The 22,515-nt window shown below is 32.2% G+C and overlaps 5 protein-coding genes and 1 long non-coding RNA gene across 13 annotated transcripts; 3 read left to right on the top strand and 3 right to left on the bottom strand.

Moving 5' to 3' along the window:
* Nucleotides 1-277: 277 nt before the first annotated feature.
* LOC116339900 (DNA repair protein RAD50-like) lies at nt 278-2,879 on the bottom strand. Its single transcript, XM_031765994.1, has 6 exons — nt 2,420-2,879; nt 2,301-2,356; nt 2,136-2,234; nt 1,051-2,076; nt 834-980; nt 278-759 (listed from the first exon to the last, which is right to left on the bottom strand). The coding sequence occupies exons 1-6, from the start codon at nt 2,814-2,816 to the stop codon at nt 496-498; spliced, it is 1,989 nt and encodes a 662-aa protein (XP_031621854.1). The 5' UTR covers nt 2,817-2,879; the 3' UTR covers nt 278-495.
* A 274-nt stretch (nt 2,880-3,153) lies between these two features.
* Nucleotides 3,154-4,005, bottom strand: LOC116339855. The gene is made up of 2 exons (XM_031765927.1): nt 3,788-4,005; nt 3,154-3,722 (listed from the first exon to the last, which is right to left on the bottom strand). Exons 1-2 carry the CDS (start codon nt 3,945-3,947, stop codon nt 3,310-3,312), a joined length of 573 nt encoding a protein of 190 aa, XP_031621787.1. The 5' UTR covers nt 3,948-4,005; the 3' UTR covers nt 3,154-3,309.
* A 242-nt stretch (nt 4,006-4,247) lies between these two features.
* Nucleotides 4,248-5,695, bottom strand: LOC116339667. 2 transcript variants are annotated; one of them, XR_004201016.1, is made up of 4 exons: nt 5,651-5,695; nt 5,517-5,556; nt 5,208-5,375; nt 4,248-5,139 (listed from the first exon to the last, which is right to left on the bottom strand). It is a non-coding gene; the product is annotated as an uncharacterized LOC116339667 (long non-coding RNA). The 2 variants fall into 2 exon arrangements; XR_004201015.1 differs by having other exon boundaries at nt 5,517-5,672.
* Nucleotides 5,696-6,541: 846 nt separating this feature from the next.
* LOC116339578 lies at nt 6,542-7,828 on the top strand. The gene is made up of 5 exons (XM_031765538.1): nt 6,542-6,807; nt 6,874-7,046; nt 7,122-7,288; nt 7,362-7,472; nt 7,537-7,828. Exons 1-5 carry the CDS (start codon nt 6,606-6,608, stop codon nt 7,625-7,627), a joined length of 744 nt encoding a protein of 247 aa, XP_031621398.1. The 5' UTR covers nt 6,542-6,605; the 3' UTR covers nt 7,628-7,828.
* Nucleotides 7,829-10,535: 2,707 nt separating this feature from the next.
* LOC116339438 (putative sodium-dependent multivitamin transporter) lies at nt 10,536-19,448 on the top strand. 7 transcript variants are annotated; one of them, XM_031765305.1, is made up of 15 exons: nt 10,536-10,691; nt 11,455-11,585; nt 11,643-11,726; nt 11,806-11,943; nt 12,004-12,160; nt 12,239-12,305; nt 12,379-12,495; nt 12,562-12,832; nt 12,899-13,045; nt 13,113-13,224; nt 13,288-13,400; nt 13,460-13,620; nt 13,697-13,729; nt 13,879-14,077; nt 19,285-19,448. In XM_031765305.1, the coding sequence occupies exons 2-15, from the start codon at nt 11,475-11,477 to the stop codon at nt 19,333-19,335; spliced, it is 1,761 nt and encodes a 586-aa protein (XP_031621165.1). In that variant the 5' UTR covers nt 10,536-10,691; nt 11,455-11,474; the 3' UTR covers nt 19,336-19,448. The 7 variants fall into 7 exon arrangements, with proteins under 7 accessions (XP_031621165.1, XP_031621163.1, XP_031621164.1 ...); XM_031765303.1 differs by lacking the exon at nt 19,285-19,448 and adding an exon at nt 14,138-14,466; XM_031765304.1 differs by lacking the exons at nt 10,536-10,691; nt 19,285-19,448 and adding exons at nt 11,342-11,375; nt 14,138-14,466.
* A 146-nt stretch (nt 19,449-19,594) lies between these two features.
* Nucleotides 19,595-22,104, top strand: LOC116339437. The gene is made up of 3 exons (XM_031765300.1): nt 19,595-19,693; nt 19,817-21,132; nt 21,217-22,104. The coding sequence occupies exons 2-3, from the start codon at nt 19,884-19,886 to the stop codon at nt 21,891-21,893; spliced, it is 1,926 nt and encodes a 641-aa protein (XP_031621160.1). The 5' UTR covers nt 19,595-19,693; nt 19,817-19,883; the 3' UTR covers nt 21,894-22,104.
* The last annotated feature ends 411 nt before the right edge of the window (nt 22,105-22,515 follow it).

The raw sequence follows: 22,515 nt of genomic DNA, 5'->3' as shown, positions 1-22,515 counted from the left end.
TTTATTTTTAATTGAGTACTATTGAAACGTGATCATAATTCATTGGACATATGATCGTATGAAAAATTACCATATTTGTGTTGAAGTGACCACACGTTGTATTCTATTTTAATCGTTTTGCCACACTCCCTTTGATTCAAAATTCTTTTGTTATTTTTCGTGGGGAATGAGTAAATCGTGGGAAAATATTCTCACTCGGTATCCTTTTTAAAAATATATATATTAAAAAAGTATAATTTTATTTCAGATTTGAAATTGAATTAATTCTTTAATCTTGTAAATTTACAATAGTAGGTAGGACAATAGTAGGTAATATTATTTTTAAAATTGACATTTTAAATTGGTTTTGATATTGTAAATTTTGTTTGAAATACTTGAATAATACAAAATGAAAGTAATCAAAATTAATTATGATATAGACCCCGGTTTTAATCGGTTTTTACTTTTATTCAGCTAAATTCTTAGTTTTTTCTTCTTAATTGTTTGCATTCAGTCTTACTTATTTTTACTTGTATTTGCCAGGTTTTGCCATTTCTCTTGTTGCTTTTGTACTTCCATTCGATGCATGAGTACTTCTATAAACTTATTTTGAAGCCCACTAACCTCATCAACATTCTTTTCTTTATGTTTTTTTGCAATCTCCTTAGAAATTGAATCAAGTTTGCTTTTCAGTGTTACCATTATTTTGTTTATTTCTTGAATTGTTAGATTGCGAGGTAGATTTTCTGTCTTTCTTTCACGACCATCAAGTACCTTAGTCTGTATACATGAAACAAAATTTAATAATAAGTAAAAAAAAACAAAGATATCTATTTGTTTGAGAGAAAACTAACATTTTTCACTGATAAATCCCAAATCATGTTCAATACTCTTCTTTTTTCGCGACTGTTTGTTGAGATTTGACTAAAGTCCAGTATTAAGTACTTTATCTCCTCTTTACTTGCATCGATTTTGGATTTTTGGCGCGAAGTTGACGCTTCCTACGGATGAAAAAAAAAATCAAAAAATGTATACATTTCATTTCCAGAAGTAGATTAGTTTTTAAATTACGTTGAGTGGTGTTTCGACTGATTTTGACTGTGCTGCTTCAGTCTTAAGTTGTTCGGCCTTAAATTCTTTCATCTCTTGTTTACCGATTTTTATACGGTTCCTCTCGAGCTCTTTCAGTTTATATTTAAGTGTATTAAGTTCATTTGCCGATATTTCATTTTTTCTGGTAGAAATTTGCAAATTGAGATCTCTGATCTTTTCAGTTTGAGCCAAAGCCAGTGCAACGTTTGACATTGAAGTAGGTTGACTCAATTTTGATGAACTTTGTTGCACATGAATTGGTTTTTCAACAATTTGCGGCGATTGTCTCGAAGTTTCGACTGATTTTGACTGAGATGCTTTAAATTGTTTCATCTCTTCTTTACCGATTTTTATACGGTTCCACACGAGCTCATTCAGTTCCATTTTAAGTGCATCTAGTTCATTTTTCGGCATTATATGTTTTCTGGTAGAAATTCGCCGATTGAGGTCTCTGATCTTTTCCGTTTGAGACCTAGCTAGAGCAACGCGTGACATTAAAGTAGGTTGATCTATTTTTGATGAACTCTGTTGTCCATGAATTGGCTTTTCAACAATTTGTGATGGTCGGCCCGAAGTTTCGGCTGATTTTGACTGGGTTGCTCCAGTCTTAAGTTGTTCGGCCTTAAATTGGTTCATCTCTTTTTTACCGATTTTTATACGGTTCCTCTCGAGCTCTTTCAGTTTAGATTTAAGTACATCAAGCTCATTTTCTGATATTTCATTTTTTCTGGTGAAAATTTGCAAATTGAGATCTCTGATCTTTTCAGTTTGAGCTAGAGCAACCTTAATACGTGACATTTGATCGAGCTCCGGCGAACTTTTGATCACTTTACGAAGTGGTGGCTCTATGACATTTTGCATTGGTGTGCTCATTGCAGAATTGGATTGAGCCTGTTTAACTTTGGCGGATATATTCGGTTCAGGTAGCTTGTGTGCTGTTTGATTTCCATTTTGATTTGAATGGCCAACAAATGGCCATGGTAAACCTCTTGCTTTGAACATTCTCTGAGAAAATAAAACAAATTTATTTCATTTCCGCCGAATCCATGAAAAATGAGACTTACTTCAAAAAATGTCTCTTGACTCACTAAAAAGAGTCCATCTTTTTGGATCGTTGATTCTCTTGACCGATGGTTTGCTTCGTCAACGGAGGTACGTTTATTCTAAAAAATACGTTTGCTTTATTATGAATTCAAATGAATTATTATACAAAATATTATAATTCATACTATCCCAATCTGCTTGGACTTTCTATCACCAATTTCAGTATTACAATTATCATGCCCTGTAAAAAAAAAAAAACGAAGAAATAAACCAATTTTTTTTAAATATTCACTAGTTTCTCTACCCAAATGAAATCTATTTTGTTCTCTTGGAACAATATCATTATATTGAGCACCCTCAATCGTAATGGAAAACTTTTTGGCGACGTCCATGAAAGAAGACAGCTTGGTTGATGGAATCTTGATATTGCCGCTGTAGACATACTCCAAAACATTCATCAAATCATCGTACTTCACATTTTCGATTGGTATTTTATTGTTATTTGACATTTTGAAAAGATTATTAAATATTGGACTTGACGATGATAACAGAAACTTGTGAACTCCAACATGACGACCCTCACAAACTAATTCGGCATCAGTTAGTTCTTGGTGTCGAAACATTTTGATGAAAGATTCATGCAGTTTCGATGAATAATTTTTGAGGGACACAAGGTCTTCCTCTATCGAACCGCTTGCCATTCCTACAATTATTTATTTGTTTTCTAAAATAGTTCTACTATGCACAACTTGTTGCTACAACTAAACAACACACGGCTGATAATATTGTGACATTTCATGTCATATATGAAGTGAAGTTGGCTTCGGGAGCAACATTTTACTAAAGTCATGATTTGAATTTTGAATTATTAAACAATATTTTTTTTTCTCTCGTCGTTTATATTTTTTTTTTTAATTTCAAAGGCTAATAATGGTATTTGAAAGAGAGCAAAACAAAATCTCTAGAGCTATTCAAACATCTGTTTTTTTAAAGCCATATTTTAAAAATGGTTTACGTAATTTTATTTCAATTTTGTTTCCATGAGAAAAACAAAAAATGTTTGCAAATCTTTGGAATTGTTTCGATTGCACACTAAAGTCATGTCAATCCAATCGGAATTGTAAAGTCGCTGAGAAAGTGAGACATATTCCGATATAGCTACATGGCCGAATTCACACATGAGAAAAATATGTATTATGTGATGTGCGCTAAAATGTCCCATAAAGATAATGGCTCCTCTGTAACAGATCCCTGCATTACAAAAACATAAACAAAAAAAATAACATTACCGCTGAGCAGAACTTGACAAAAGTAAGCCCATTCCAAGTTTTTTCCATTGAATTCAAAGTTCTTGTTAATGCGATGGTGAATGTGCCAAACCAATTCAATACGAGCATAAAATGTTGAAATTCTTCCGTTTGTTCGAACTGAACAAAAACGTTGTCCAAGAATATTCACATCGACACGAACTATTTGTATCATAAAGCAATAGTATAAATGAATGTATAAATGAATGGCTGCATTCATATTAGTAGTGACTAACGCTCCAATAGCTTGAAATACATAAACAATCCAATAGTCTCGTTCATTCTTCTGCCCATCTAATCCTATAAATAAAGAAACAGACATAAGAAGATTTTTATCTTTTTTAAGAATTATGAAAAGCACACACCTGAATACCATCCACTGTAAATTGGATCAGTCCCTTGAAATATAGGCGCAAGTTCTGTTGAACAAATACAAATCTGTTTAGCCGTCTGTCGTTCATCAATCGAATTAATGCGAAAGTCGTTGATATCATTGTATATAACCGAATACATAGAATATAGCATAATTTTCAATCGTTGATTTTGATATGATAGTGTGAATTACACACTTAAATAGCTTACTCTTCTTCTTCTTAGACAAAAAGTCTTTTTCAATGAAAAAAAAAAACAGTTTTCTGTGTGTAAAAGAAAATTGCGTGACTTCATCTTATTGGTTCAAACTTTTTAAACATTTACATGTTTCTCATTGGCTTTGAACCAATAGGATTTGATTTCGACGAAAACTTAATTAATAGTTTTCTATAAATTATGTCCGATTCAAGAAATAAGTGGAGCAAGGGAAGAAATTCAATACAAAGAATTAGATTTAATTTTTGAAATGTTCAGTTTAACTGAAAATATATGAGTTTAATGGAACACGTGATAGTCGGGATAATTACAATTCAGAGCCGTTTAATAATCATTTCACCTAGAGTAATTTTTATTGAGCGAAGGGGATGATAGAAATAATGTGTAGGGAATTAATTTTTTGTAGAAATGTGGATTTTTTTAACCAAAGCTTTTGAAGTCACAATAGTGTGAATGATGACAAAATTGCGGTGATTGTGGAAAAAAATCAATAGCAAATCGAAAAATCTTAGCAAAAAGAGGCTTTTAGATTCCATTCTGAAAAAATTGACTTCCAAAAAAATCGCTCTAGCAATTCAACAAGTTGCAATACGTCAGAAGAACCATAATTCAATTGATAATTCGATCAATTGCGATAATAATCTTTTGACAAATCGTTGACGTTATGACGTAATTGTTTAAAACTCATTTCAAAATACATTTTTAAAAAATTAACAAATAAATTAATACTATGGAAAAAAAGTAAGCCTGCTATTCAAATGTATAAACATTCTTGCAGAATCTAATCGATTACTCGATTATCCATGATCAAACTGATCATATATCATGGTGTCACTTTAATTCTTTGGTTTGGTTTTGAATTTTACTTCACTTTATCTTTCTTAATAACAAAAAAAAACAATTTGGTTTTTATCCATTATACATCTTGACAACATGTAATAAGATACGCCGATTCTCCATTCTGATGTCCAACAAATTGCAGGCCAGCGACATACCATTTCAAAGGGCATCGATGCTCAGTGAAATCGCGGCCATCTTTGTTACCAATTTGTATACAATCACGATCTTTCTGGGCGGGTGTTTCTTCGGCTGAAGTGCAAACGATAGCAGTGACTATCAATAAGAAAAACTGCGAAAAAAGCATTTTATTCAATTAGTTTTTGTCAAATTATTGTATGGCCAAATAAATTTTCTTACCAATTTTGCATGCATTTTGGAGCTCTGAATATTCTGTGATATTCATTGCCAATTTGGCTATGGCTTTTATAGTTATTGTTTTCGAGTTATCAGCCACAATTGATAAGAATGATATTTGTTAGCGGTGAAGCACAAGTTATGGTTCTGATAACAATCTCCTATATCAATCTATCAAGAAATATAAATAAAATCTAAAAAGTCCCCAACTTAAGTACTCGAAATATTTTTTTGCAATCTAGAGGCAAGTCATGATAGTCATGACTTAATCACAGGATTAAAAATAAAAATTAGATAAATACAAATACATACATTTTCGATAATCCACAGCATAGAGAGTATTGACCCATTGCTGACATCGGCGACATTATTTAGAATTTTAAAAAATTCGGTTCGTTTTAATACTCAAATGATATTATAGGAAACAAATGGTTTGTTTGACTCACTCAAGTGCTTTGACATGAATGACAACCGCTTTGGTCAGCTTCTCTTGAATGTTTCACGGTATTTTTCACGCATACAGCGATTCAATGAATACATCATGAAAAGACGATTGATTGTTCCTTATCAGTTTGATTTATTTATACACTGAAGAGATGGGATTTTTTAAGTCCTGGGATGTTTGGACATTTTCTATGAAAATTAGAAATGAAGTGCTATATTTTATAACTTCTATTATTATCGCTTCATAGCAGCGCCCGTCGTTCGCCAGATGAAATATCTGAATCCAAATATATGCATTGTCTGTTTTTAATTGTGTATGTTGACTTCCAATGATTTGATTCTAATATATACATATAATAAACGAGTACCTGGTCTGCGAATCTGTGATAGGCAATATCATTTATCAATGTGCAATTTCGATGCAATTTCCCTATTATTATCAATGGAGATAATAGTCTATATAAACACCAAAACCATTCAGCCAAGTCTAATTATCAGAATGTTGATTTATTTATCAAAGCAAAATTAGCCAGGAAGAAGTGAAAATTTCCATTAAAATCAAACTGCATTTAATCAACAAACAATTTAAGTAGCACTTGTTGCATTGTCTTTGATTTCATCAAATGTCGTATGAAATATTGCGAAGATTAAGTAATGAACATGAGTTGCAGTTTTGAAAAATCATTTCTATTGTAAACCTTGTGTTTGCATTAAAGCCAGAAATCACATTAAGCTGTTTTTTTATTGCAATAATGTGTTTGTTCATTGATATTAATTTTTTTAATAGTTGGTTCTAAAAAATTTATTTGTCATGCATTTCTTAGTTTGTTATATAAATATCTAGATAAATACTGAAATTCGCAATATATTATATATACACGATTTCTTTATAAATGCGGAAAACTACGTTGAATTCATTTAGTCTTTTGTTCAGTCTTGCAAACTATTAAACTCGTAATGGCAAACGTGGTATTAAAATGGAAACGTCCGGAAACAATTGAATTTCCAAAAGTGTGGCACACATTTAAAGCAAAAGATTTGAATACAGATGAGCTGGTGGAATATCGAATTCAAGATTTACCAACAAATCGTGTTGAAGACGTATTTGAACACATGATGGCCAATTATATTCAAGACGAACCAATTAGTCAAGTGCTTGGTAACTATTTAATTTATTTATTTTTAATATTTAACCCATAATTCAAAAAACTAATAACAATTTTAGAGGGTTCAAAGGATCCAAACCATATTGAAGATTACAAGTTGTGTTGGAGCAAAATGGCCGAGCAAAAAGTTCCGCTTGTGTGTTTCAAAGAAGGTTCCGATGAAATCGTTGGCGCAAATATGCTATTCGTATTGAAAAAAGATGATGAATTTATGCAAGCGGCGTGTGGACTTGTAAGCAAATTTGACTTTTGAATTAAATTAAAATATATTTGATTCTAGATATTGGTGATGTGTAATTGTTTTCAGTTTAAAAGTCAAGTAACTAAGGACTTATTTGATTTGATGATGATACTTTACGAGGATTTCGATACGTTTAAATATTATGGAGTCGATGAATACTTGACATCATTTGGACTATCTGTTAGCCGCAAATATCGTGGAAGAAGCATTGGGGATCATTTTCTTGCAACAAGGTTAAGTTGTCTTGAGTAAAAATAGAAAAATCTATCTCAATTTAATTAATTTATTAAATTATGATTTTTACAGGAAGAAACTTTGCAAACAGTACAATTTGAAGTTAACTCACACTTTTTTTACATCCGACTATTCAAATCAAAATGCAGACAAAGTTGGATTTGAAACTAATGTCGCTCTGAAGTATATATGATACACTTGTTCTATTACAGTTATATTTTAAGATAAACTTTACTTTCCAATTTAGATATGAAGACGTCATTAAAGCCCATCCGAGATTTAGTCATATTGCAAATATCAAGAGTAAAGGAATGACTTTGAAAACGTTAATGTGCTGAATTTACCTAAAGTTGTCAAATTGTCGTTGCAATAAAAATCTTGTGAAAAATGTATGCAACAAACTAAAATGGTTCTTAGAACCTCTAAGTTGGAAGAAACCATAAAACAGCTTCACTTGATTGAAAAATGTGAAATATGGAAATGTATGGTGACATTTTAGACATTTTTTATTCATTTAATACGGTTTATAAACAACTACACTTTCGTTTTTTAATACAATATGAAATCGCTTCAAATCATAATTTGCATGCCATCATAATTTTTCTATAATATATCTTTTTCAAAATTATTGGTTTTAATTAAGTGTAGGTAAGTGTACAGCATTTTGTTTGAAAGGGTACTTGCAAATATTTTTGAGAAAATTGACCCCTTTTTGCCTATACTCATCATTTTTTCTCGGGGTAGAGATTTTCTAAATCTCATATATTATGTAACGTATCTTGGTCTTAAAAAAGTGTACATTAAGGTACATTTAGGTAGGTTACACTCCCGCTCTAAAATCTACATACAAAGAGTTACATTGTTCACATTGGGGTTTGCAAAAATTGTTGTGGTCACACAATCGAAATGTATATAAATAGTAATTATTTATAGGCATTGTTAATATATGTAGTATTACTATAGCGGCAGCGTTTTCTACTCTCTGAATCGTCTTCATATTTGATATTGCACTGCAACTGTGACATTTGTTAAAAATATTCGTGCAAATAAAGATATTTTATTTCAATATAGCAAAAAGTCGATAAGCCACTGTCAGAATCTGGAATGAAAGAATATTCCGTATACATGATGTTTTGTCCCTTCCGTTCAAACAATTTAAAAAATGTAATACTTGCCGATGTAAAAGTTGGCAAATTCAATGGAAAAACCTTTCCGATCATAACGCATTTATTGCGATTCAAAATTTCCATAGTGATTGTTATTATCATTTGACAATTTTTCGAGTCGTTTCGATCTAAAATGGCAATAATTTCGGGCCAATCGTAGCTAAAAAATCGATATGGCAGTAAATCAAACTCAGTAGTAGTTTCTTGTCCGAATAAACACATTAAAAATATTTGCATTAAAAATGAAATCAGAATAAAACCAGTTGAGAAAAACAAAACCGGTTCGTCTGAAATGGATGACTGCAAAAATATTATGAGAATACATTAACAGAAAATTTGGAAAATGTTCAAAATTACCCGTGCTAATTCCTTTGTAACACTACAAATAACGATACCGCTGAGCAAAATCTGGCAAAAGTATGCCCATCGCAGATTCTTTTGTATCAATTCAAATATGTTGCACAAACGTTGATGTGCATAGATTTTTTGTATTAAATCGGTGCGAATATTTTTCATCGATTTTTCATTTTCGTTGACTTGAATTGTGCTCAACCGACGACCAAAAATGTGAACTTCAGCACTGAGTACGTGCATCAGATATTGATAGTAAGAGTCAACCACCACATTCAAATTGCAAGTTATTAAAATGCCAATGTATTGATAGGCGTAGATAGACCAATAAACTTGCCTATTATTTTCCCAATCAAATCCTGCATTAAAATAAATTTATAAATCGATTTTATTTCAGATTGATTTGACATCATATGTTGATGCGTTCTAATTCTATTAACCTGGATACCATCCACTGAATATGAGACTTTGTCTTCCGGTAAATAGTGGCACAGTTCCCAGCGTAATCACCGCACAATTCGGAATGAAGAAATATACATAAATAACGATTTGAAAAATGTATGCACGTCGCTTAATAATTCGTTCGTGTTCCAGTAAATTAATACGAAAATCTTTGATTTGCGTTAGAATTTGTTGCCATTCATGATTATTTATTGCCATATTTATGATTTTTATTGCCAACGCTGCAAAATAGAAACAAAATTTTATACCTCCTTTTATTTACAGCAATAGTAGGATTAGATCTGGTTTACCTGCTTCAGTAAGTGACATGTAAAGTCTATTTGTGAGGTCAGCAAAATCCGTCAAAAAAAATATGTTGCATACCATGGAAACCGTGTAAATGATGGAAAAAAATACTAGAAACACAACGGAGTAAGTTGAATACAGATAAAATTTAAATTTTGATTTCCCGAATGGCATCCATAAACCGAGTATCCGCAAAATATTACACAAAAAACGTTCAGTTTTCATGATATATACACTTATTGTTTGATCCAATTCCATTTTGGTACGTTAAGAGAAAGACTTTCTCCGAAAAAACTATCAGACCGAATGAGCTTAAATCCACTAAATGAACTGATTTATATTCCTTTTTTCACATAGCAATCTAAATGAAATGATAGAAAAAGAATAAACAATTAAATGCTATTCGTCTCAGACTTTGAAGTAATTACGTCTGTTAAATGGAGAAAAAATTGAGATTGAATTAAAGACATGCCAAGAACAATGGATTTTTAATAGATATTTTCTAGATTGTATTCATGATTTTTTAGGAATTCAAGAGAAATATTGCGTGAGAAACTGCTTTTCATAAAAAAAGGTAAAATTAAAGTCTTACAATAATTTTGGAGGTGATTCTGGAAAAAAGAGTGAAAAGAGGTTTTAAATATGTGTGTTTCAAATGAAATTGGGGTTTTCGTAAATTAAAATGTAGTTAGTCCCGCCTTAAATCGTGCGGGATGGCTTTCCACATCAAAATTAACCAATGGTACAGTATGTTTGAAATGTTTCAATTGTTTGGGTTTAATATCCAAGCAATTGAAACTGTTGTGTGAAGATTTCAAGCTTCGCGTACTCAAAGAAAGTAAAAAACGGACTAAGTACAATAACAATGGTTAAGTACGTGTTTTGGTTGAGTAAAAGAGAGTAAGTTGTCACATACATTAGCAAAGCTCTTGTGTTGGTTGCCGCATGTACATATGATAATATAATTCGGGAATATGCATGGTAAACATCAGTCAGACGATACAGTGACATGAGTGCGCCAACCACACACAACATTTGTTAACAATTAGATAAGATAAGAATAAGATTTCGATTTATTATTTTTATTTTTATTTTCGTTCAATGGATGTGAAACTAATTTAGAATATCCACGTATAATGTGAGTTACTGTTGCCTGCGCTTTTTTGTCAAAGGAAATATAGTTTTATTTTTTAAAGGGAAAACTTCAGCTTTGTCGAATATATATTGTACAGGTCAAATTCATAAAGTTCAATTTGTTTCATTGATTCGTTTGATCAAATATTAATTTGTGAATAAGAGTATTGAAAACATGCAATTCAATTTATAAAATATAACTAGAATTAATTGTCCGAAAATGACTTAGTAAAAAAGTACAACAAGATTTATTAATTGCGCATGTTGTAATTAACAAGAGCAAAATTATAAATAGATATTGGAAAAACCAACGAGTTCAGAAAATATTTCGTCGAATATCGTACTAGAAAATGTCTACTAGAAAAAGTTTGTAATGTCATCAGGTTTTTAATGTTGCCCATTATGACAAATCATAAATGACAAGAAAAAATAGATTAATTGCGAAACTTTGCAGAAAAAATATCGGAAAATTGAATGTCGAAGTGCAGAAATATTTATGAATATATTTTTGTCGCCATTGACAGTAATCTGTATTAAGGGCCAATTCACACCTGGTAAAATAGTTTTTTTTGTCAAACATACAATCGATGTAACTCGCAAAAATATGATGTATGCAACTTCACAGCTAATATACATCACATCATATTTTTGCGATACAAATTGAGTGAAAATGTGTTTGGCAAAAAAGGTATTACTGTGAATTCACCGAAAATTAAGAAAATATTCGTTTTCTTCAGTGTGTAAAAAAATGAATTTCTTTCTGATAGACTGACTTCAATTTGGAAAAATGGCCACATTTTCAATATGGGACTATCTTGTTCTGATTGTGATGCTGACTATATCGGCTGGCATTGGATTATATTATCGATTCACGGGTGGTAAACAGAAAACAACAAAAGTAAGTCTACAAAAGTTTAATGAATTGACAAAACAATAGTTTAATTTCGTTAAATAGGAATATTTCCTGGCCGACAGCGGCGTTTCCATCTATCCCGTCTCCTTCAGTCTGATGGCTAGTTTTATGTCGGCTATAACTTTGGTAAATTTTGCATTGCCATTACTTTCATTTTCTAACAAAAAAAAATATTTGTATGACATTTATTGTAACTATTTTTCAGCTTGGTTTGTCCACCGAAATTTACACATACGGAATACTTTTCAGCGTTATCAACTTATCGTATGGATTCGCCACAGCCATTTCTGCATTTTACTACTTACCAGTATTTTACAAACTGCAAGCGACTAGCGCATATGAGGTAATTAGCATATCGACAAATGTGTCGTTGAATTGTGTTAATCGAATTCAATGTATTTAGTACTTAGAAAAACGTTTTGGAACTACAATGCGACTGATTGCATCCATGACTTATTCATTGCAAATGATTATATACATGGGAATCGTTTTATATGCCCCCGCTTTGGCATTGGAAGCTATTACAGGAATGTCGAAAACTAATTCTATTTTAATTATTGGTAGATACTTTGAATTCGCATTAAATTAGGTATACAAGTTCGTTATTTAATGACTAATGATTTAATCATATTTCATAGGATTTGTGTGCACTTTTTATTCGACAATCGGTGGGATGAAAGCCGTATTAATCACAGACGTTTTTCAGTAATCAAATATCTCTTTTGTTATACAAAAAAAAATTGAAAAAAACTAAAAATGTTCTTTCAACCCATTTCAGATCTTTACTTATGTTTGCAGCTATTTATAGTGTAATCATTTGTGCAGCAATTCATGTCGGTGGCTTTCAAGCGATTTGGGATATTTCCAAGGAAGGTGGCCGATTGAATTTTTTCAAGTAAATCTAATGATTCTCCAAATCTGATGAATTCCATTTATAACATAAATTTTTTCTCAATTTCAGTTTCGATTTGGATCCAACAGTTCGTCATACGTGGTTTTCTTTGATAATTGGAGGCGGTTTTACATATGCAACACTGTATGCATGCAATCAAACCCAAGTTCAACGACTGTTGACGGTTAAAAATTTGAAAGCATCTCAAAAGGCTGTATTTTTAAATTGGCCAATTTTGTCACTACTTAGTATCAGTACCTGTTTTAGTGGGCTTGCTTTATACGCATATTATGCAAAATGTGATCCACTTTTAATGGAACGAATTACCTCTAGAGATCAGGTGAAACATATCTATGGAAAATTGAAATGTAGGGAAAAATCAGTCTAATATGGTGATATATTACAGTTGATGCCATTATTTGTTATAGAAGCCATGGAAAATATGCCAGGATTGCCTGGAATTTTCGTATCGGGCATTTTTTCGGCTAGCTTATCATCCGTTTCGGCAGCTATGAATTCATTAGCAGCAGTCACCCTGGAGGATTATATTAAGGTATGACATTCAATCTCCTTTCAAAAACAATTTTCACAAATAATGAATTTCACCCAAACTTCCACAGCCATTATATTCATATGTTAAAGGAAAACCACTCAAGGAGAGCAACTCAACCTTGCCATCGAAGCTCACTGCATTTCTATACGGATTGATTTGTGTCGGTATCGCTTTTCTAGGTAAAACTATCGAAACCACAGTTTGTTCACACAGTTATAAAAATGATTCCGAATTATCTACAGCACAATACCTGGGTGGTATATTACAAGTGTCTTTTTCAATATTTGGTGCCATCGGTGGACCACTATTCGGAATTTTTACTTTGGGGATGTTCACTATGAGAGGAAATCAACGTGTAATTAGATATTTCTATTTTTCAAAATTGAAAGTTCATTGAAATATTTCGAATTTAAGGGTGCCATTGCTGGTCTTTTAATAAGCATTATGTTCGTGCTGGTGATTGCCTTCGGCCAACCAAAGCCGACAACCCCCACTCTTCCTTTCTCAACAGATAAGTGTCCGAGGGGTCCAACACCTCCGATGATGTCATCAAGAAATAGTACAACGGAAATTGAGTAAACAAAATTCAGCGAACTTTACACATATCAGAATCATTACTTTAATTCCTTATATAATACAATTTTCTCATAGGTATTTCTGGTTGTACAAAATATCGTATATGTGGTATGCCCCAATGTTCATTGATTTTATAAGTATTTACTTTACTTAGCTATAAAGTATATACTTTCATCTATAGTTTCATTTTCCATTCCGATCCATTACGATTGATTAATTTCCATTTTTTCCATTCTTTTCTTCTGATCAACTCTTAGGTATGCCCCAATAGGATTTTGTATAGCATTTTTTGGCGGATGGTTAATTAGTGTGGTTCTTGATACGTTTGGTTTGGGTGGTGAATCAACTATTTACATAGATAGAAATAAAACTCTTATCAATGCCGATCTTTTTACACCACCACTTGCAAAACGTATACGACAACGAAATGCCGCTATCATAGAGAAGAGTTTTGCGGTAATGACAATTCTTTTAAAAATTTAATTTTCTATCAAATTACTATTACTGATTTTCTAGGTTGCAGACGGCGATTTTGGTACTAATATAAACAAAAATACAAGTTTATAAGATTGATCTCTTAAAACTTATTTATTGAGCTAAGCTCGAAATACTGAACAAAAAATCAAAGTTACTTAATAGGACATATGGAAAACAAAAGTGTAGAATTTTCACACGTACAACGAATGGTACAAACTTTATACAATGAAATACAAATATATATCTGAAATCGAACACACTACTGAAACAATAAAATAAACATAAATTTGAACAAGCATGTCTGTTATGTAGAATTCAATTTAATTTGTAAATATGTGAGAGAATGTCAATAAATTTAACAAAAAGTACGCCGCTAATGTGTTTTTATGTTGTGACAATCGTTTAGGACGTTTTAGCATAAGCTGTCAAAGGATTGAGATTACTACAAATATTTTGAGTGAGTAGATGAGTGTGAAATGCTCATGCTCATGCGTTATCAACTGTCACAAACATCAATAGAATAAAATTTTTGTTATGATTACCGCTGGCACATGTTGATATAAAACGAAATGCTAATCGATAAATATCAGTCAGACGATACAGTGACATGAGTGCGCTAACAACACACATCACTCATCATCGAATAGAATAAGATTTCGATTTATTTTATTTTTATTTATATAAATCGATGTGAAATCAAATTAGTTTACAACCCACGTATAGTGTGAGTAACTGTTGTATGTTTACTACCGAAAAGTGTGCATATTTTCAGAAAATACAGTTTTATTTTGATAGGGAAGTTTTATTTTCATATACAAAATGATCATAAATGGGTCGAATTCATAAATTTCAATTTGGATTCATTGATTGATCAAGTATTGATGAGTGTAAATTATTTTGAAATGGTGTAGACATGCAATTCAATTCAATTGATGAAGGAAGAATTCATAGAACAATCAACACTGTACGATTCTATTAAAATGCGATTAAATTTCAATTTTGTTTGTTATTTTTGTTTCGAAGAAAAAAAAAACAAAATTATCAAAAATATTACAGTAGAATGACCCGAATGACAGTTGAGTGTTAAAAATGATAACATAAAAACTTAAGATAGATAACGATTGTGTTTTAAAGAAAATAAAGAGGCTTACGTACGCAAGCTGACTTTTCCGCATGGAACCGAAATTTTGGGAATAAACTGAAATTATGGTCTATGTATGGTTGCAGTAACTTGAATCAACGTGAAAACTTGTGAATATTATTTTCTTATCAAAATAAATAATCACACCAAGTTTAAAGAAATTTCAATCAAAAAAATAGCCTGTTCAAAGTTTCACATCATTACGGTACCACAAAGGCAAGTCTTTCATACAAAAATGAAATGTTTTGTGGATTTTTGTATGAAAAGTCTGTGAAAAATTGATTGCATCTTAAAACTAACATCAGATTCAGGTTTCTCGTGCCAAAAAACCCCCCACTACACATTCTTTCAGCGTTCAAATTGAAATAATAAATTATTTTAAGGCATTTTTCTCATAAGTGCCTCTTCAGAGTCTAAGTTTTACACCGGTCAATCAATGTCGTTGAAAATTTGACCAGATCTATTCCTCGTAGTGCCCAATCATTCGGTAAAGTCAAATTTTGAATTTCATGTCTGAGCACGAAACCATCGTGTCACCAAAATGGTTGAGAAATTATCAAAAAATGTATGGATGTGGGTACTCCATTCGGACCAAAAAAAATTACACCGGTCAACAGATATTGCTCAAAAACTAATCAGCACGTCTCCTAGTGGTCCCAAATCATCCTGAAAAGTCAGATTTTGAATTGAGTTTTTGGAAGAAGATTTATCGAGTTAACAAATTTTGGCAACACGCCACAGGACACAGGACACAGGACACAGGACACAGGACACATCACACACAGCGACGCACATTAATATGCCCCAAAATCATCTCCAATCGTGTTTTCTATATGAAATATGCATAGAAAACATGTTTTGGGATGACTTTAATTTTTTGGCCTAATACAATACCTTCCCTACACTAGGTGTGCGGAAAAGTAATAACATACAGGTTTTGCAAATTGTTTTGTTCACCATTTTATGCAATTCGATCCTATGGAAAAGTGTTTGATTTGTTTGTAAAAAAATTTGCAATCTGTGCATATCACCGTATTCAATACACATTTGTAAGACATTCCATATGTACACGACAATTTTATCAGGTTGTAAAATATTGTAATGCCACCGATAAACAACGGTTCTATATTTAATAGAAAATTTCACATTTTATCTGATACGTGAGCTTAACACCTGATATAATATCAGAAAAAGTGCTAGTCATTTTGATTTTCAAAAATTCAAAGTTGATAAAAGGTTGAAGTGCATAACCACTGTTCAAAAACAATTATGAATTTAAAACATTCGGAATTTATTTTGTAGATCTCCCGAAGTTACTTGAACTTTAAAAAAATGGCCTCGTTCTCAATATGGGACTACCTCGTATTGATTGTGATGCTGACTATATCAGCTGCCATTGGATTATACTATCGGTTCACAGGCGGCAAACAAAAAACCACAAAAGTATGTTTACTTGAAAACAATTTTTTTCTAATTATCTAACAATATTTGTTATTTGACATTGTTGATGATTTTATAGGAGTATTTTCTGGCAGATAGCAAAGTTTGTATTTATCCGGTTTCAATAAGTTTAATGGCCAGTTTCATGTCATCGATAACATTGCTCGGTTTGTCCACCGAAGTTTATACATACGGAATACTTTTCAGCGTTATCAATTTATCGTATGGATTTGCAACGGCCATTTCGGCATTTTATTACTTACCAGTATTTTACAAACTGCAAGCAACTAGCGCTTATGAGGTAAATTTCAGAGTGAAAAATATAATTTTAAAAGCATCAAATGAAAATGTCATATTTTCAGTACTTAGAGAAACGTTTTGGACCGGCCACTCGACTTACAGCATCCATAACATATTCAATGCAAATGATGCTGTATATGGGTGTCGTTTTATATGCCCCTGCTTTGGCATTGGAAACAGTTACAGGAATTTCCCGATTGGACACCATTCTAATACTTGGTTAGAATACAAAGTTCGATCTTATAACCATAAGTTATTACATATAAAACTTTTTCATAGGATTTGTGTGCACTTTTTATTCGACAATCGGTGGGATGAAAGCCGTATTATTCACAGACGTTTTTCAGTAAGCAATATCTCTTTTACAAACAAAAAAAAATCAACTAAAAATGTTCTTTTAACACATTTCAGATCTTTACTTATGTTCGCAGCTATTTATAGTGTAATCATTTGTGCAGCAATTCGTGTCGGTGGCTTTCAAGCGATTTGGGATATTTCCAAGGAAGGTGGCCGATTGAATTTTTTCAAGTAATTAACCCAAATCTAATGAGTTCCATTTGATGCATTAATATTTTACTCAATTTTAGTTTCGATTTGGATCCAACAGTTCGTCATACGTGGTTTTCGTTAATAATTGGAGGCGGTTTTACATATGCCACATTGTATGCATGCAATCAAAACCAAGTTCAACGACTGTTGACTGTTAAAGATTTGAAAAAATCTCAAATCGCTATATTTGTGAATTGGCCACTGTTTTCATTGCTAAGCATCAGTACCTGTTTCAGCGGACTCGCTTTGTAAAACACATTGTCATAATTTAAAAAAAAGAAGAATATTACTTATTTAGTTATTTTTTTCCGCAGATATGCGTATTATGCAAAGTGTGATCCAGTTTTGGATTACAAACGAATTAGTGCTAGAGATCAGGTGAAACATATCTAGAGATCAGGTGAAATTTGGCGAAAAGTTAGTCTAATATGGTGATATATTACAGTTGATGCCATTATTTGTTGTTGAAGCAATGGGAAATATGCCAGGATTGCCTGGAATTTTTATAGCGGGTATCGTATCAGCTAGCTTATCATCCGTTTCAGCATGTATGAACTCATTAGCAGCAGTCACCCTAGAGGATTATATTAAAGTATAACATTCAACCTTCTTATACGAACTTGTAGTTCATGAAAAATTCTCGCACTTTCCTCCAATATTCACAGCCTTTATATTCGCACATCAAAGGAAAACCACTCATGGAAAGCAGCTCAGCCCTACCATCAAAAATCACAGCATTTCTATATGGATTGATTTGTGTTGGTATCGCTTTTTTAGGTAAAAACGCTTCATTTAGATGCGATTTAGATTTTAACACCTTCATTTCGAACCTAATTTAGCACAATATCTTGGAAGCATACTTCAAGTGTCTCTTTCAATATTTGGTGCTGTCGGTGGACCTCTGCTGGGAATGTTTACCTTAGGAATGTTTACTCTTAGAGGAAATCAAAGAGTAAATTGAATATTTAAGTTTTGCAAAATAAACTCAAAACACATTCAAATATTTCGAATTTTAGGGTGCCATCGCTGGTTTGTTAATAAGCGTTATATTTGTCCTGGTGATTGCCTTCGGCCAACCAAAGCCGACAGCCCCTACTCTTCCTTTCTCAACAGATGAGTGTCCGAGGGGTCCAACACCCCCGAAGATGTCATCAAGAAATAGTACAACGGAAATTGAGTAAACAAAATTCAGCGCACTTTACACATATCAGAATCATTATTTTAATTCCTTTGATATAATTTTGTCATAGGTATTTCTGGTTGTACAAAATATCGTACATGTGGTATGCCCCAATGTTCATTGATTTTATAAGTATTTACTTTACTTAACTATAAAGTATATACTTTCATCTATAGTTTCATTTTCCATTCCGATCCATTACGCATTGATTAATTTCCATTTTTTCCATTCTTTTCTTCTGATCAACTCTTAGGTATGCCCCAATAGGATTTTGTATAGCATTTTTTGGCGGATGGTTTATTAGTGTGGTTCTTGATACGTTTGGTTTGGGTGGTGAATCAACTATTTACACAGATAGAAATAAAACTCTTATCAATGCCGATCTATTTACACCACCACTTGCAAAACGTATACGACAACGAAATGCCGCTATCATAGAGAAGAATTTTGCGGTAATTACACTTTGATGTTGTTATTGTTTTTGACAATTATTTGCACTCTTTTTCTCAGAGACAAGATACTGTAATAATAAATATAAATATTTAAATATGTTGTGCTCATTTATTTTTAATTCAGGTTGCAAACGGTGAAATTGACAGGGATTTAACTGACAGTACACGTTTTTAACGAATAACATAGAAGAAAGACAAATAAATGTTAAAAAAATGTATCGTGAGAGAGAAAGTCTTCCAATCAACACACGTATCATTATTAAAGTGAAACAATAAATGTAGTACAATAATAAATTTGTGTAATAAAAAATTAAAAATGTTGAAAAAAGTGTTAATAAAATCATATTAGAATATTATACCGGTTTTGAATTGAAATTTGTATTTTGTGACAAAAGACTGGGACAGATAAAAGCATGAACTGTCAATGAAAAAATGTTGCAGTGAGGTTATGGACTCTGTTTAAGAGCTGCGTAGCCTAAAGAAAGCCGATTGAAACTGTATTGCAAATAAAAAATTATTTTTAAAATCAAACAGTAAGTAGCATTTTGATTCAGAAAAAAAAACAGAAATAAATAATAAATAAATAATAAATCGTCGAAGCAATCAATAAACGAAAATAAATTGCATTATTGATTATTATCCGTGATTTATTTCAGAAAAGCATCATTGAAAAAGTGGTGACTAACATTTTTTCGTTAGCGTTATTTTATCCAGTCAGTCGAAATGGATGATGAAACGTTTACTGAAGACAATTTCCTGAGCCATATCTCCGGATTGCTTGAAAATGGTCAAGGGAAAGAGGTTTTGAATATCATCAAAGATGTCAAATACAATGAGCTAGTCAATAATATTGACTGCAATGCATTGACAAACATAGTTCTCTCGCACATCACCGAGGATAATCAGCTACTAAACTTTGGTTTTTACGAAGAATGCGAATCGATTCTCATCGAACTCGCCTGCTTGATCGACCAAAAAACTATAACAGTACCGTTGATGCTAGCAATCTATTCAGCAAGAAAAGACAGTACAGCAATAAGTGTGATGAAAGTTTTTCAAAAAATGTTAATAAATCCAAAAAATCCACAGCTCATTGCTTTTTCCATGGCATTGGACGCAGTCCTATCGTATATTTCGGGTTTACCATTATCAAAAGCGGTTTGCAATAAGTTGGGCAAAGAAAATCTAAAGTTTTTAGAGTATGAGGCTCAGTTGCAGCGTATTTACAGTTTTTTAGAAAAAACTTTAAGTTTTTTGGAACCAATTTTGGAGCACGTTGCCAACAATGTACCAGCAACCATTGGCCACTTTCGTTATTATGGTGAAAACGAACGAAATTTTCTCATTTGTACAATTATTCAAATGTTTGAAAAACCGCTTGGATCCATGGACTTATCAGATCCAACAAAAATTCTAAAAAAAGATACCAAAAAGATACCAATAAATATTCAAAAGGAGAATGAAATCCCAGTCACACGTTTACATGCCCGTCAACGTATTGTACAGCTTATTCATGTTTTGAGAAAATTAATCGAAAATCCGATTTATTTGATTGGGCTGGGCCAACGTCGTGCATTGCATCCATATGAATATAACAATTTTGATGATTCCAGCGAAGAAAAAGAAGTGACGTTGAATATTTATTTGCAAAATGGACGCGTATCACTATCTAGTATGGCGGTTATGTTTTACGTATTATTGGCGACAGACTTGTTTGAACCACATCGATTGCGAATTTATCGTGGCGCTTATTTATTTGAAATGGGCCTATACTTTGTCACAGAACTATTGAAAACAGTTGGAAACGAATTATTGCACACCAAAGCATGTCGATTGGCTAAAATGTTGTTGAAAAATATGGGCAAGGAAAAACTTGAAGACGACTCATTGGAATTAGACATCCATAAAGAGTTTGGTAAACATCTAATGTTGATGTTGAAGCAAACGTCGGTCAAAGAAAATGGTAAACTGGGTAAGAATTGCTTTTCTATTCTTATTGATTATTTCGATTTTTTGTTGATTATTTCTATTATTTTCTTTTGCGATTCTCCACTAGGTATGAAATTGCTACAATCCTATATTGGACAATTCAAAACGATTGATTCCAAGTTTTTTCACGTTCAATATTTGCTGGACGTTACAGACCACGATAAAATTCGTGGTGTTTTAATAAGAGTGTACAAGGATATGATCGCGGCTGAAATAGATGCGGTCGATGCAGGTCTAGAACCAGAGGTATCACCATTTTGTCGTTGCGCAAAGCTTATGTGGATTTGGCGTTATCGCATCTGTAAATGGCCCAAAGGCGACGTATTATATGATGTTCTCACAAACACCGATGTCATAATGGACGCATTGAATTTTCTATGGTTTTTGGCTATGCGTGACAAAAAGAATACAACCAAATTTTGGGATTATATGGATGACATCGAACGAGATTCTCTCGGTGTTATTAGACGGTCATTGGATGAAACACGGGATCGCCTACGTTTAGAGGAAGAACAAGTTCGGACAGCACAGCAGAATCAGGTGCAACCGAATACATTAGAAGTGAATATGGACGGTGAGAACATGACATATACGAATGAGCAACACTTGAATTCCATATTAATTCAACGAAACACTGTTGAAATAATGGCTGATACGCTGTCACGTCTGGATACAGCAATCAACGAGCATAACATAGAATTGGGCGAGGAAAAAAATTCAAATTCGAAATTAGCTTCTAAATAGTTTTTGCCTGAATGAAATACAAAAATTTACAGATTATTGAAATACCGCCAAGGCAGTTCAGTCTGCTGATCTTGGCATTATTTCAATAACCTATCAATATAACAGTCATCAGGTATCACAACAAATATTTAAATTTTAAAAGAAAAGAAAAGAAAAGAAAAAGAAACATCTTTGTGATACAAAAAAGGAAATATGCACACCAAACTATTGTATTTTTTCTAATAGAAAACCCAAATTTTTTTACAAAACTTATATACAAAAATCAATCTCAAAGAGAAATAAATCATTTCGTTAAATCTTCCAAAAATTAAAATTACTGGTGTTTCCACTTATTTCATTACAAATCTTCATTTTTATCTATAAATTGTTAAATGCCCATCAACAAGTGCTTTAAGCAATATTAAGCGATAAACTTGAATTTTTGTGCGCTCGTTTCACTTTTATCGCTACTAATTAGTCCGATCAAAGTTGGCTAAATCATAAATGGTATTAAAAAAAACACTTTGTTGTCGTCGGTGATGAAAGCAGCAATCTTGGTAAGTGAAATTCATTAATGATAAGTGCCGAAACATACCGCCTATACATATATACAAAAAACAGCATTTATGTGACAAACCGTTTC

This window comes from Contarinia nasturtii, unplaced genomic scaffold (genome assembly GCF_009176525.2).
Source record: "Contarinia nasturtii isolate CC-2019 unplaced genomic scaffold, AAFC_CNas_1.1 Cnas_scaffold_533, whole genome shotgun sequence".
NCBI lineage: Eukaryota > Metazoa > Arthropoda > Insecta > Diptera > Cecidomyiidae > Contarinia > Contarinia nasturtii.
The sequence above is the reverse complement of the archived record's forward strand: the minus strand, read 5'-3'. Positions and strand labels throughout refer to the sequence as shown.

What these genes read in the sequence shown, in the direction of transcription:
- LOC116339438 (XM_031765301.1), top strand. Translation starts at nt 16,572, where the DNA reads ATGGCCTCGTTCTCAATATGGGACTACCTCGTATTGATTGTGATGCTG. An exon ending in GGCCGATTGAATTTTTTCAA is followed by an intron (nt 17,508 to 17,566) that starts GTAATTAACCCA and finishes ACTCAATTTTAG; the next exon opens with TTTCGATTTGGATCCAACAG. An exon ending in AATAGTACAACGGAAATTGA is followed by an intron (nt 18,706 to 18,778) that starts GTAAACAAAATT and finishes ATTTTGTCATAG; the next exon opens with GTATTTCTGGTTGTACAAAA.
- LOC116339437 (XM_031765300.1), top strand. Translation starts at nt 19,884, where the DNA reads ATGGATGATGAAACGTTTACTGAAGACAATTTCCTGAGCCATATCTCC. An exon ending in CAAAGAAAATGGTAAACTGG is followed by an intron (nt 21,133 to 21,216) that starts GTAAGAATTGCT and finishes ATTCTCCACTAG; the next exon opens with GTATGAAATTGCTACAATCC.
- LOC116339578 (XM_031765538.1), top strand. Translation starts at nt 6,606, where the DNA reads ATGGCAAACGTGGTATTAAAATGGAAACGTCCGGAAACAATTGAATTT. An exon ending in TGCAAGCGGCGTGTGGACTT is followed by an intron (nt 7,047 to 7,121) that starts GTAAGCAAATTT and finishes AATTGTTTTCAG; the next exon opens with TTTAAAAGTCAAGTAACTAA. An exon ending in GAAACTAATGTCGCTCTGAA is followed by an intron (nt 7,473 to 7,536) that starts GTATATATGATA and finishes TTTCCAATTTAG; the next exon opens with ATATGAAGACGTCATTAAAG.
- LOC116339855 (XM_031765927.1), bottom strand. Translation starts at nt 3,947, where the DNA reads ATGCTATATTCTATGTATTCGGTTATATACAATGATATCAACGACTTT. An exon ending in TTACAGTGGATGGTATTCAG is followed by an intron (nt 3,723 to 3,787) that starts GTGTGTGCTTTT and finishes CTTTATTTATAG; the next exon opens with GATTAGATGGGCAGAAGAAT.
- LOC116339900 (XM_031765994.1), bottom strand. Translation starts at nt 2,816, where the DNA reads ATGGCAAGCGGTTCGATAGAGGAAGACCTTGTGTCCCTCAAAAATTAT. An exon ending in ACAAAATAGATTTCATTTGG is followed by an intron (nt 2,357 to 2,419) that starts GTAGAGAAACTA and finishes TTTTTTTTACAG; the next exon opens with GGCATGATAATTGTAATACT. An exon ending in GGGATTTATCAGTGAAAAAT is followed by an intron (nt 760 to 833) that starts GTTAGTTTTCTC and finishes TCATGTATACAG; the next exon opens with ACTAAGGTACTTGATGGTCG.